We start from the raw sequence: 13,348 nt of genomic DNA, 5'->3' as shown, positions 1-13,348 counted from the left end.
CCAGGTTAGCTTAGCTTAGCTAGCTTCCACTTTGTCACTAGCCTTTCTCTTAGCACGGCGCTGAAGTCAGCGGCTTATTCGAATTTCTCGTTCCACCTTAAATGGTGCGGTAGACCCGTTCGGGCGCCTCAGAATGTAGCTATCTGCCGTGTCAGCTGCGCCATTTAAGGTGGAACGGGTGAATTCGAACAAGAAGCTGGTGAATAGGAACCAAATTTAGCCTCGTTCTCCCAGCCGAATAACGTTACTGTCTGTCTAACACGAGCAGCAGTTACGGGTCTAAGACGGGACTAAAGGTCGCTGTTTAGAGAGGTTTAGTACCGACTCTGTTGCTAACTCACCACTGAGCCTCAGAATGTTTTCGCGCCGCGAACGAGCTCGCGGTGAGTTCTGAGCTCGAGCGCTGGTTGTATGCCGGAGAGCCGTTAGCGCTGAACACGGAGAGTGAACGGGCGGACACAAGACACCGACATTTCTGGATTAAACGGGTTCGTACGGCTTTAGTTCGACACCGAAACGTTTCTATATCCCTCTACAACCCGGCAGCGGCGAATTCGCGCCATCTAGTCGGCTTACAAAACGTCCCGCTGTTCTTCTTCTACTCGGAGGTGTGTTTTTCGCAGACCGGCGTTGTCGCCTTACCGCCACCGAACGACGTGGAGCTGCAAAATACTGACACTGAATGAGTTCACGCTGCAGTCCCACCGCAGCTATAAACCGTTTAAAAACAATGAAGTATTCGGGCATTAGATACTCACAAGGACTATGTCATGACCCCACACTCTTTTTCAAGGGTTCTTTAGTAAAGAGAATGGTTCTATATACAGGGTTGGGGTGTAACGAAATACAAGTACTAGGAATACTTGTTACTGAGTTCTGCTAAAGCCTGAGTAGACTGATAAATCAATGTGATTAGTTATTAATCTGTGTTACTGAGCTCTGCTAAAGCCTGAGTGGACTGATAAATCAATGTGATCAGTTATTAATCTGGGTGTTATTGAGCTCTGCTAAAGCCTGAGTATACTGATAAATCAATGTGATTAGTTATTAATCTGTGTTACTGAGCTCTGCTAAAGCCTGAGTAGACTGATAAATCAATGTGATCAAAGCTATACTGATAAATCAATGTGATCAGTTATTAATCTCAGTGTTACTGAGCTCTGCTAAAGCCTGAGTAGACTGTTAATCAGTGTGATCGGTTATTAATCACAGTGTTACTGAGCTCTGCTAAAGCCTGAGTAGGCTGATAAATCAATGTGATGATCAGCTATTAATCAGTGTTACTGAGCTCTGCTAAAGCCTGAGTAGACTGATAAATCAATGTGATGATCAGTTATTAATCTCAGTGTTACTGAGCTCTGCTAAAGCCTGAGTAGACTGATAAATCAATGTGATGATCAGTTATTAATCTCAGTGTTACTGAGCTCTGCTAAAGCCTGAGTAGACTGATAAATCAATGTGATGATCAGTTATTAATTTCAGTGTTACTGAGCTCTGCTAAAGCCTGAGTCTATTTATATAGAACCGTGAACACTCAAAGAATTTATATTGTTCTTTGCATGGTGAAATGGTTCTTCAGATTGATGGAGCATGTGTTACATATGGTTCTTTAGGAAACCTTTTTCAAAATGATTCTGTGTAGTACCAAAAATGGTTCAGCTATTGTTAATGTCTAGCTTGTAACAATAACAGAACACTTATTGGTGCTACCATATACAACACATTCTCCATCAATTTGAATAACTATCCTCCATCATGTGAAGAACAATTTAAGCATGCAAATGGTTCTCTGAATGTTAATGGTTCTATATAGAAGCACTGACTTTACTAAAGAACCCATGAGGAACCGTCTTTCTCAAGAGTTTAAGTGTTGGAAATTATATTTGTTTGTTTATTTTGGGCTTAAGAATGCAAAAGTAAACACCTTGCTTTGGTTTGTATTTACCTGTTATATTTACTGAAAGATTAATTATTAAAAAAATGAACAAGAACAGATTACATAATATTTGGTAAAACTACCTTAACATTTTAGAAAAGGAATTCTTATGCCACCTTACACATACAGCAACTTCTACATAACATTTGTTCAAATTCAGCACACATACAGTTTAATTCACAGGAACAAAGCACATTATTGCACATTTATGTAAATGTTCTGGGGGCAGTTGTGGACTGGAGGTTAGGGAACCAGCCCTGTGACTGGAAGGTCACTTAACTTAAATGTGCCAGTTTGTTCATTTTGGCTAATAGGAACATCTAAGTAACATTTATTTATATTCATTGCACAGCAACATCTAATATTACATTTAGTAATATTCAGCATGCATACAGGAACATCTAAGTAACATTTATACAAATTCATCAACCATACAACATCTAAGCAACAAGCAACATTTATACACATTCATCATATGGCGTTGTCTAAGTTTCATTTACTCATATATTTATTCACATCCATCACATATACAACATCTTAGTATTGTTTATTCGTATTTATCATACATACAACATCTACCATTTTTATATTCATCACATACAACAACATCTAAGTAACATTTATTCATATTAAGCACACATACAACATCTAAGAACATTTATACACATTCATCATACAGCGTTGTCTAAGTATTGTTTATTCATATTTATCATACATACACTATCTACCATTTATTTATATTCATCACATACAACAACATCTCAGTAACATTTACTAATATTCAGCACACATATACAACATCTAAGTATAATTTATTTATATTTATCATACATCTACCATTTATTTATGGTCATCATACACAACATCTAAGTAATATTTATTAATTTTCACCACATAACATCTAAGTAACATTTATTCATCACACAGCAACATGTAACATTTATGCATATTCAGCACACAATAACAACATGTAAGTGGCTTTTATGTATATTCAGCACACAATAACAACATCTAAGTAGCATTTATGCATATTCAGCACACAATAACAACATGTAAGTGGCTTTTATGTATATTCAGCACACAATAACAACATCTAAGTAGCATTTATGCATATTCAGCACACAATAACAACATGTAAGTGGCTTTTATGTATATTCAGCACACAATAACAATATCTAAGTAGCATTTATGTATATTCAGCACACAATAACAACATGTAAGTGGCTTTTATGTATATTCAGCACACAATAACAACATCTAAGTAGCATTTATTCATATTCAGCACACAATAACAACATCTAAGTAGCATTTATGCATATTCAGCACACAATAACAACATCTAAGTAACATTTATTCATATTCATCACACAGCAACATGTAACATTTATGCATATTCAGCACACATACAACATCTAAGTAACATTTATTCATATTCATCACATATACAACATTTAAGTATTGTTTATTCATATTTATCATACATACAACATCTACCATTTATTTATATTCATCACATACAACAACATCTCAGTAACATTTACTAATATTCAGCACACATATACAACATCTAAGTATAATTTATTTATATTTATCATACATCTACCATTTATTCATGGTCATCATACACAACATCTAAGTAACATTTATTAATTTTCACCACATAACATCTTAGTAACATTTATTCATATTCACCACACAACAACCTCTAAGTAACATGTATGCATATACATCACATATACAACATCTAAGTAACATTTATGCATATACATCACATATACAACCTCTAAGTAACATTTATTCATATTCACCACACAACAACCTCTAAGTAACATGTATGCATATACATCACATATACAACCTCTAAGTAACATTTATTCATATTCAGCACACAATAACATAATCTAAGTAGCATTTATTCATACTCAGCACACAATAACAACATCTAATATCATTTATCAGAAGCTACTAAGCTTTAGTGACGCACTTTAACTCATCCCGGTGAGTTGTGGTGTTCACAGTGATGTTTTTCACCGTGCCCGACTCCTCATAGCTCCCCCTCCACTCCTCATAGCCCCCCATGTGACGCGCCTGCGTCCTTTAAAGCCCGTCCGCCCTGTGCGCGCTCCCGCATCCTAATCGGGGGCGCGCCGCGGCATTTCCAGCGGCATGGAGCTGCAGGAGGTTACAGCTTAAAGCCACAGCTTTCATCTTCTTTTATCTGTTCAGTCGACATGCTCTGCTTTACGAGCAGACGCCTCGCAGAGAGACCGACTCAGCGCTTTTTCATCCACGGTTCATCTCTGAGCTGCTGTTTCATTAGAAGATGAACTGATTATCAGCCAGAAAGTTCATCAGCGACAAAATCAGAGAAGTTAGGTCTCATTCTGTTTGCAGCTCTATGTGTTAATGGCTGTGCTGACATGTAGCCTGAGTTAATATCGAAGTGTTTATTGAGGCCGTTATAGTTTAAAGCGCTTGCTGTGTGGGGGAAGTCGCTCTTTTTGGAGGGGGAAACATGGGCAGCACTGCGATGGACTCTAAGGCGAAAGACAGTGGGAAGAAAAGTACAAGAAAACGACGGACGCTGCGGTTGAACATGCCGGTAAGTCAGAGCGCTCACGCATTGTTTTAGGGATGAGCGTTTGATGTACACCGCCAGCCAATCACAGCGCAGCGCTGAAGCGGCGTCCCTCTGCTGTGATTGGCTGGTAGTTCTTAATCACAGGGATCACTAAGGTCTTTTATTAGGTGTCGTCTGAACTTCTTCCAAAAGAAGATCAACATAAAATGAAATCCAATAAAATAAACATAGAAAAAAATAATAAAAGATACCATATATGTGTGTATATATACACCGATCAGGCATAACGTTATGTCCACCTCCTTGTTTCTACGCTCATTGTCCATTTTATCAGCTCCACTTACTATATAGGTGCACTTTGTAGTTCTACAATCTTCTGCTGGAGTTTTTAAACACTGTGTCCACTCACCGTCCACCCTATTAGACGCTCCTTCCTTGTCGGTCCACCTTGTAGATGTAAAGCCAGAGACGATAGCTCATCTGCTGCTGCACAGTTTGTGTTGGTCATCCTCTTGTCCTTCATCCGTGGTCACAGGCCGCTGCCCACAGGACGCTGTTGGCTGGATGTTTTTGGTTGGTGGACTATTCTCAGTCCAGCAGTGACACTGAGGTGTTTAAAAACTCCAGCAGCACTGCTGTGTCTGATCCACTCACACCAGCACAACACACACTAACACACCACCACCACGTCAGTGTTACTGCAGTGCTGAGAATGATCCATCACCCAAATAGTACCTGCTCTGTGAGGGTCCATGGGGGTCCTGACCACTGAAGAACAGGGTAAAAGGGGGCTAACAAAGTATGCAGAGAAACAGATGGACTGCAGTCTGTAACTGTAGAGCTACAAAGTGCACCTATATAGTAAGTGGAGCTGATAAAATGGACAATGAGTGTAGAAACAAGGAGGAGGTCATAATGTTATGCCTGATTGGTGTGTATATATGTATATATATATATATATATATATATATATATATATATATATATATATATATATATATATATATAAAAGTATATACATATATATGTATATATATATACTTTTAATATAAGATAAAAACAATAGGGGTAAACACAAAACGCAGCTTTTAAATGGTCATTCCATTCATTGAAGCTAAAGATTTATTCAAAACCTATATCACCCATGTGAAAAAGTAATTGCCCCCTAAACCTAATAGCTGGTTGTGCCACCCTTGGCAGTGACAACTGCAATCAAACATTTCCGATAACTTGCTTTGAGTCTTTCATCTCCCTGTGGAGGAACTTTGGCCCCCTCTTCTTTGGAGAATTGCTTTAATTCGGCTACATTGGAGGGTTTTCAAGCGTGAACTGCCTATTTAAGGTCTTGCCACCGCATCTCAGTGGGATTCAAGTCAGGACGTTGATTCAAAACCTTAATTTGCTTGTATGCTTCGTATCATTGTCCTGCTGCCTAACACAACTGCACTTGAGCTTTAGGTCACAAATTGATGGGTGGGCATTCTCCTTCAGGATTTTCTGGTAGCAGAGTTCTTGGTTCCATCAATTATGACAAGTAGTCCAGGTCCTGAGGAAGCAAAGCAGCCCCAGGCCGTCACACTACCACCACCATGTTTCACTCTTGGTATGATCTTATGGTGGAATGCTGTGTTAGCTTTATGCCAGATGTAACAGAAACATGTCTTCCAAAAAGTTCCACCTTTGATTCATCATTTCAGAGAATATTATCCCAAAAGTCTTGGGTGGTCATCTAGATGTTTTTTTGGCAAATGCGGAATGAGCCTTTGTGTTCTTTTTGGTCAGCAGTGGTTTGCACCTGGCAGCTCTCCCATGGATGCCATTTTTGCCCAGTGTCTTTCTTATTGTGGAATCATGTACATTGACCCCTAACTGAGGCAAGTGAGGCCTGCAGTTCTTTAGATGTTCATCTGCGTTCTTTTGTGACCTCCTAAATGACTCATCCATGCCATCTTGGCCTTTAAAATACTTTGTTTCCCATCTGTAGTTGAATCTCTTTAGAACGTGGCATCATGAGCTGCATTTGAGACCTTCTAGCTGCTTCACATTGCCAGACAGGTTCTATTTAAGTGATGTTTAGATTGAGCAGGTCTGGCAGTGATCATGCCTGAGTGTGGCTGGTGAAATTGAACCCAGTAGTCTTTTGAATTTAATTAACCAACCAACACTTAGAATTAAACAGGCTGTTTTTATTAGTCAGCATTAATGGGCGGGGCTAAACTGCTGATGGCTGAATAGGATATATGGTCCATATAATAAAAAAATATTATAGACAATAATATAGACAACCATTAGAAAAGCATTAAAAAACTTTAGAAAATCATTAGACAACCATTAGAAAACCTTCACAAAACCATTAGAGAACCATTACAAAACCTTCAGAAAAAACATTAGACAACCTTTAGGCAACCATTAGAAAAACAGTCATTAGACAATCATTAGAAAACCATTAGACAACCATTAGAAACCTTTAGAAAACCATTAGAAAACCATTAAACGGCCATTAGAAAACCATCAGAAAACCATTAGAGAACAATTAGAAAACTTTTAGAAAACCATTAGACAACCATTAGAAACCATTAGACAACCTTTAGAAAACCATCAGAAAATCATTAAATAACCATTAAACAGCCATTAGAAAACCATTAGGCAACCATTAGAAAACCATTAGAAAACCAATAGGAAACCATTAGAAAACCTTCAGAAAACCATTAAACAACCATTAGAAACTCATTAGACAGCCATTACACAACCATTAGAAAAACATTGGACAGTCAGTAGAAAACCATTAGAAAACATTCAGAAAACCATTAGACAACCACTAGAAAATCATTAGACAACCATTAGAAAACCATCAGAAAACCATTAAACGACCATTGAAAAACATCAGCAAACCATTAGACAACCATTAGAAACAAGTAGACAACCATTAGAAAACCATCAGATAACCATTAAACAACCATTAGACAGCCATTAGAAAACCAATAGACAACCATTAGAAAACCATTAGAAGCCATTACACAACCATTAGAAAAACATTGGACAGTCATTAGACAACAATTAGAAAACCTTCAGAAAACCATTAGACAATCATTAGATAACCATTAGAAAACCATTAGACAACCATTAGAAAACCATCAGAAAACCATCAGAAAACCATTAAACGACAATTAGAAAACCATCAGAAAACCATTAGAGAACCATTAGAAAACTTTCAGAAAACCATTAGACAACCTTTAGAAAACCATTAGACAACCATTAGGAAACCATTAGGAAACCTTGAGAAAATCATTAAACAGCCATTAGAAAATCATTAGACAGCCATTACACAACCATTAGAAAAATATTGGACAGTCAGTAGACAACCATTAGAAAACCTTCAGAAAACCATTAGACTACCATTAGAAAATCATTAGACAACCATTAGAAAACCATCAGATAACCATTAAACAACCATTAGACAGCCATTAGAAACCATTAGAGAACCATTAGAAAACTTCCAGAAACCCATTAGACAACCATCCATTAAACGACCATTAGAAAACTCAGAAACCCATTAGACAACCATTAGAAACCATTAGACAACCATTAGAAAACCATCAGATAACCATCAAACTACCATTAGACAGCCATTAGAAAACCATTAGAAAAACATTGGACAGTCATTAGACAACCATTAGAAAACCTTCAGAAAACAATTAGACTACCATTAGAAAACCACTAGACAACCATTAGAAACCATCAGAAACCATCAAAAAACCATTAAACGACCATTAGAAAACCATCAGAAGACCGTTAGAGAACCATTAGAAAACTTTCAGAAAACCATTAGACAACCATTAGAAACCATTAGAAAACCATCAGAAAACCTTTAAACAACCATTAGACAGCCGTTGGAAAACCATTAGGCAACCATTAGAAAACCTTCAGAAAACCATTAGACAATCATTAGATAACCATTAGACAACCATTAGAAACCATTAGAAAACCATCAGGCAACCATTAAACGACAATTAGAAAACCATCAGAAAACCATTAGAGAACCATTAGAAAACTTTCAGAAAACCATTAGACAACGATTAGACAACCTTTAGAAAACCATTAGACAACCATTAGAAACCATTAGAAAACCATCAGAAAACCATTAGGCAACCATTAGTCAACCATTAGAAAACCATTAGACAACTATTAGGAAACCATTAGAAAACCTTCAGAAAACCATTAAACAACCATTAGAAAATCATTAGACAGCCATTACACAACCATTAGAAAGCCATTACACAACCATTAAACAACCATTAGACAGCCATTAGAAACCATTAGAGAACCATTAGAAAACCATTAGAAAACTTTCAGAAACCCATTAGACAACCATCCATTAAACGACCATTAAAAAACATCAGAAAACCATTAGACAACCAATAGAAACCATTAGAAAACCATCAGAAAACCATTAGAGAACCAATAGAAAACTTTCAGAAACCCATTAGACAACCATTAGAAAACCATCAGAAAACCATTAAACGACCATTAAAAATATCAGAACACCATTAGACAACCATTAGAAACCAGTAGACAACCATTAAAAAACCATCAGATAACCATTAAACTACCATTAGACAGCCATTAGAAAATCATTAGACAGCCATTACACAACCATTAGAAAAACATTGGACAGTCATTAGACAACCATTAGAAAACCTTCAGAAAACAATTAGACTACCATTAGAAAACCACTAGACAACCATTAGAAACCATTAGAAAACCATCAGAAAACCATTAAACGACCATTAGAAAACCATCAGAAAACCATTAGAGAACCATTAGAAAACTTTCAGAAAACCATTAGACAACCATTAGAAACCATTAGAAAACCATCAGAAAACCTTTAAACAACCATTAGACAGCCGTTAGAAAACCATTAGGCAACCATTAGAAAACCTTCAGAAAACCATTAGAAAAACATTAGACAACCATTAGAAAATCATTACACAGGCAGTACAGAACCATTAGAAAAACATTGGAAAGTCATTAGAAAACCTTCAGAAAAGCATTAGACAACCATTAAAAAACCATTAGAAATCATTGAAAAACCATCAGAAACCATTAAACGACCATTAGAAAACCACCAGAAAATCATTAGAAAACCATTAGAAAACTTTCTCAAAACCATTAGACAACCATTAGAAAATCATTAGACACCCATTAGACAACCATTAGAAAACCTTCAGAAAAGTATTCAAAAACTATTATAAAATCATTAGACAGCCATCAGAAAACATTGAAAAAACCATTACACAACAATTAGACAACCATTAGAAAATCATTAGACAACAATTAGAAAACCATCAGAAAATCCAATAAATAACCATTAGGCAGCCATTAGAAAACCATTAGACTACCATTAGAATCCCTTCAGAAAACCATTAGAAAACCATTAGAAACCATTAGACAGCCATTAGAAAATCTTCAGAAAACCATTAGACAACCTTTAAAAAAACATAAGACAACCATTATAAAACCATTAGAAAAACATTCAGAAAACCATTAGGCAACCATTAGAAAATCATTAAACAGCCATTAGAAAACCTTTAGAAAACCATTAGACTACCATTAGGCAACAATTAGAAAACCATTAGACAACCATTAGAAAATTATTAAACAGCCATTAGAAAATCTTCAGAAAACCATTAGACAGCCATTACACAGCCATTAGAAAACCATTAGACAACCATTAGAAAATCATCAGAAAACTATTAGACTACTATTAGACAACCATTAGAAAAGCATTAGACAGCCATTAGAAACCATTTGACCATTAGAAAACCTTCACAAAACCATTAGAAAACCATTAGACAAACATTACAAAACCTTCAGAAAAACATAAGACAACCTTTAGGCAACCATTAGAACACCTTCAGAAAACCATTAGACAACCATTAGAAAACCTTCAGAATACCATTAGAAAACTTTAAAACAACCATTAGAAAATTTTTATACAGCCATTAGAAAATCTTCAGAAAACCATTAGACTACCATTAGATAACCATTAGAAAACCATTAGAGAGCCATTAGACAACCATTAGAAAACCATCAGGAAACCATTAAACAACCATTAGAAAACCATCAGAAAACCATTAGAGAACCATTAGAAAACCATCATAAAACCATTAGAAAACTTTCAAAAACCATTAGATAACCATTAGAAAACCTTCAGAAAACGATTAGAAAACCATTAGACAGCCATTAGAAACCAGTAGAAAACCATTAGACAAACATTAGAAAACCTTCAGAAAACCATTAGACAGCCATTAGAAAACTTTCAGAAAACCATTAAACAAACATCAGACAACCATTAGCAACCATTAGAAAATCTTCAGAAAACCATTAGACAGCCATTAGACAACCATTAAACGACCATTAGAGAACCATCAGAAAACCATTAGACAACCATTAGAAAACCATCACAAAACCATTAGACAGCCATTAGAAAACCTTCAGAAAACCATTAGACAACCAATAGGAAACCATTAGAAAACCTTCAGAAAACCATTAGACAAACATTAGACAACCATTAGAAAATCATTAGACAGCCATTACACAACCATTAGGAAAACATTGGACAGTTATTACACAATGATTAGAAAACCTTCAGAAAACCACTAGACAACCATTAGAAAACCCTTAGACAACCATCAGAAAACCTTCAGAAAACCATTAGACAACCAATAGGAAATCATTAGAAAACCTTCAGGAAACCATTAAACAACCATTAGAAAATCATTAGACAGCCATTACACAACCATTAGAAAAACATTGGACAGTCATTAGACAACCATTAGAAAACCTTCAGAAAACCGTTAGACAACCATTAGAAAACCATTACACAACCATTAGAAAACCACCACAAAACAATTAAACAACCATTAGACAGCTATTAGAAAACCTTCAGAAATACAATATGTATTACATATATTAGTAATTATTAATATATTACATATTGTTTTATGTGACTTTTTATTACTCTTATGACCCTTTCATTCATCCTGTCCCATGAGAACACATTATGTGTTGCTGGGAACACAGTTTGTGTTGGTCATCCTCTAGTCCTTCATCAGTGGTCACAGGACGCTGCCCACAGGACGCTGCCCACAGGACGCTGTTGGCTGGATGTTTTTGGTTGGTGGACTATTCTCAGTCCAGCAGTGACACTGAGGTGTTTAAAAACTCCAGCAGCACTGCTGTGTCTGATACACTCAGACCAGCACAACACACACTAACACACCACCACCACATCAGTGTTACTGCAGTGCTGAGAATGATCCACCACCCAAATAGTACCTGCTCTGTGAGGGTCCATGGGGGTCCTGACCACTGAAGAACAGGGTAAAAGGGGGCTAACAAAGTATCAGAGAAACAGATGGACTACAGTCTGTAACTGTAGAACTACAAAGTGCACCTATATAGTAAGTGGAGCTGATAAAATGGACAATGAGTGTAGAAACAAGGAGGTGGTCAGAATGTTGTGCCTGATCGGTGTATGTGTCGAAAATAGTGGTGACTGTGTGGCTCAGAGATAAAAAAGATGATGAATTAGATGACTTGTTGCATTTTATGAACCTGACAGGGTGTGCATGGTGTGCCACCTGTTGATATAATGAAATCTGAGTAAAAGCACTGACCTCGGGTTGGCTGAGTGCAGTAAGCTGTAATGAGATCTTGCAGAAATCTTGGTTTTCCTCTGCGGCTCAGCGAGTAGTCTACTTGGGTTAGTGTCATGTTGCACTAATGAATCTCATTATCTTATCACGTGCTGGAGAAAAATGCAATTATCTGTTGACGCAAGAAGCAAACTAGTCACAGTATAACTCACAGACAACTGTTGATTCAGAAATCTTCAGGAGGATTTATTCTTTGACATTTTTCAAATGCTCTGGTGATTTCGGATGGTCTACTAGTCTCGAGTGGAATATTGTGAAAGCTTGTCTCCGTTTAATCCGCAGATCATTGCCTGTTGAATTTGGTGGTCAGTATAACATCTGCAATGTTCATATCATATTAAACTGTTATAGCTTATTATGCTATATTTAAACTATTTTATCTAACTAATAAACTGAGCTGAGATTTCAAAGACCTGAGAGAAATTCATTGTTCCGTACTGTTTATCTGATGGTGAAACGTTTTGGGCCCAAACCCATTTCACCCCTCGCCCCTACCACTTAGCCCTATCCCTCAGTTTTGTGTGTTCATGCCTAGGGGTAGGGTGTCCCGATTCTTGTTGAGATAGAGGGGTAGGGTGAAGTGTTAGGGCTACATGGCCCTCCATACGGAGATTTTTCACGAGTGGCTGCAGAAGAGACCAAAGAAACCCACAAATGTAATTTTCTCAGTTAAAAATTATGATAACCATTATATTGTCTTAGTTTAATGTCCTTTCAATGTATTATGGTCCTTTTCTTCATAACAAGCATAAAAAATCGCTACTTGTATGCTGATGTCTCAGTAGCTAGCTAGCTGAATTTCCCGCTCCATCTTAATTGGTTTTAATTTAAGGTGGAGCAGGAAAATTTGAACGAGAAGCTGGTGAATATCTGACTTCAGCTTCATATCACTGAAGAATTAGTGGGTGGGTGATAATAAATAACTGCCCCCCTCTTTGAAGTCATATGATGCCCTAAATGTAACTAAAGCCCAGCAGTGAGGAGCTGAACTTTACCCTCCTCTGCTGTCACTGCAGACTGGCAGGGTCACCTACAGAGCAGCGCTGGTAGCTGTTAATGAAGTAATGCTCTTTTTATTTGAGGGTCCCATTTCAGAGGGAAGATTTCAACCAT

At 36.9% G+C, this 13,348-nt stretch overlaps 2 protein-coding genes across 2 annotated transcripts in view; one reads left to right on the top strand and one right to left on the bottom strand.

The window, feature by feature from the left end:
* Positions 1–643, bottom strand: part of topbp1 (DNA topoisomerase II binding protein 1) — a 31,272-nt gene extending 30,629 nt beyond the window's left edge. Inside the window, 1 exon segment of the mRNA XM_036558755.1 lies at positions 342–643. The gene's annotated coding sequence lies outside the window, so the exon portion shown is untranslated.
* Positions 644–4,435: 3,792 nt separating this feature from the next.
* LOC118798670 (5'-AMP-activated protein kinase subunit gamma-1-like) overlaps positions 4,436–13,348 on the top strand; it is a 171,932-nt gene continuing 163,019 nt past the window's right edge. The window contains exon 1 of the mRNA XM_036558136.1: positions 4,436–4,538. Coding sequence (XP_036414029.1) covers positions 4,452–4,538 — 87 coding nt within the window. The 5' untranslated portion in view covers positions 4,436–4,451. The remainder of the gene's footprint in view (positions 4,539–13,348) is intronic.

Source organism: Colossoma macropomum, unplaced genomic scaffold (genome assembly GCF_904425465.1).
Source record: "Colossoma macropomum unplaced genomic scaffold, Colossoma_macropomum, whole genome shotgun sequence".
NCBI classification, from domain to species: domain Eukaryota; kingdom Metazoa; phylum Chordata; class Actinopteri; order Characiformes; family Serrasalmidae; genus Colossoma; species Colossoma macropomum.
Note: the sequence above shows the minus strand (reverse complement) of the source record. Positions and strands in the feature narration are given on the sequence as shown.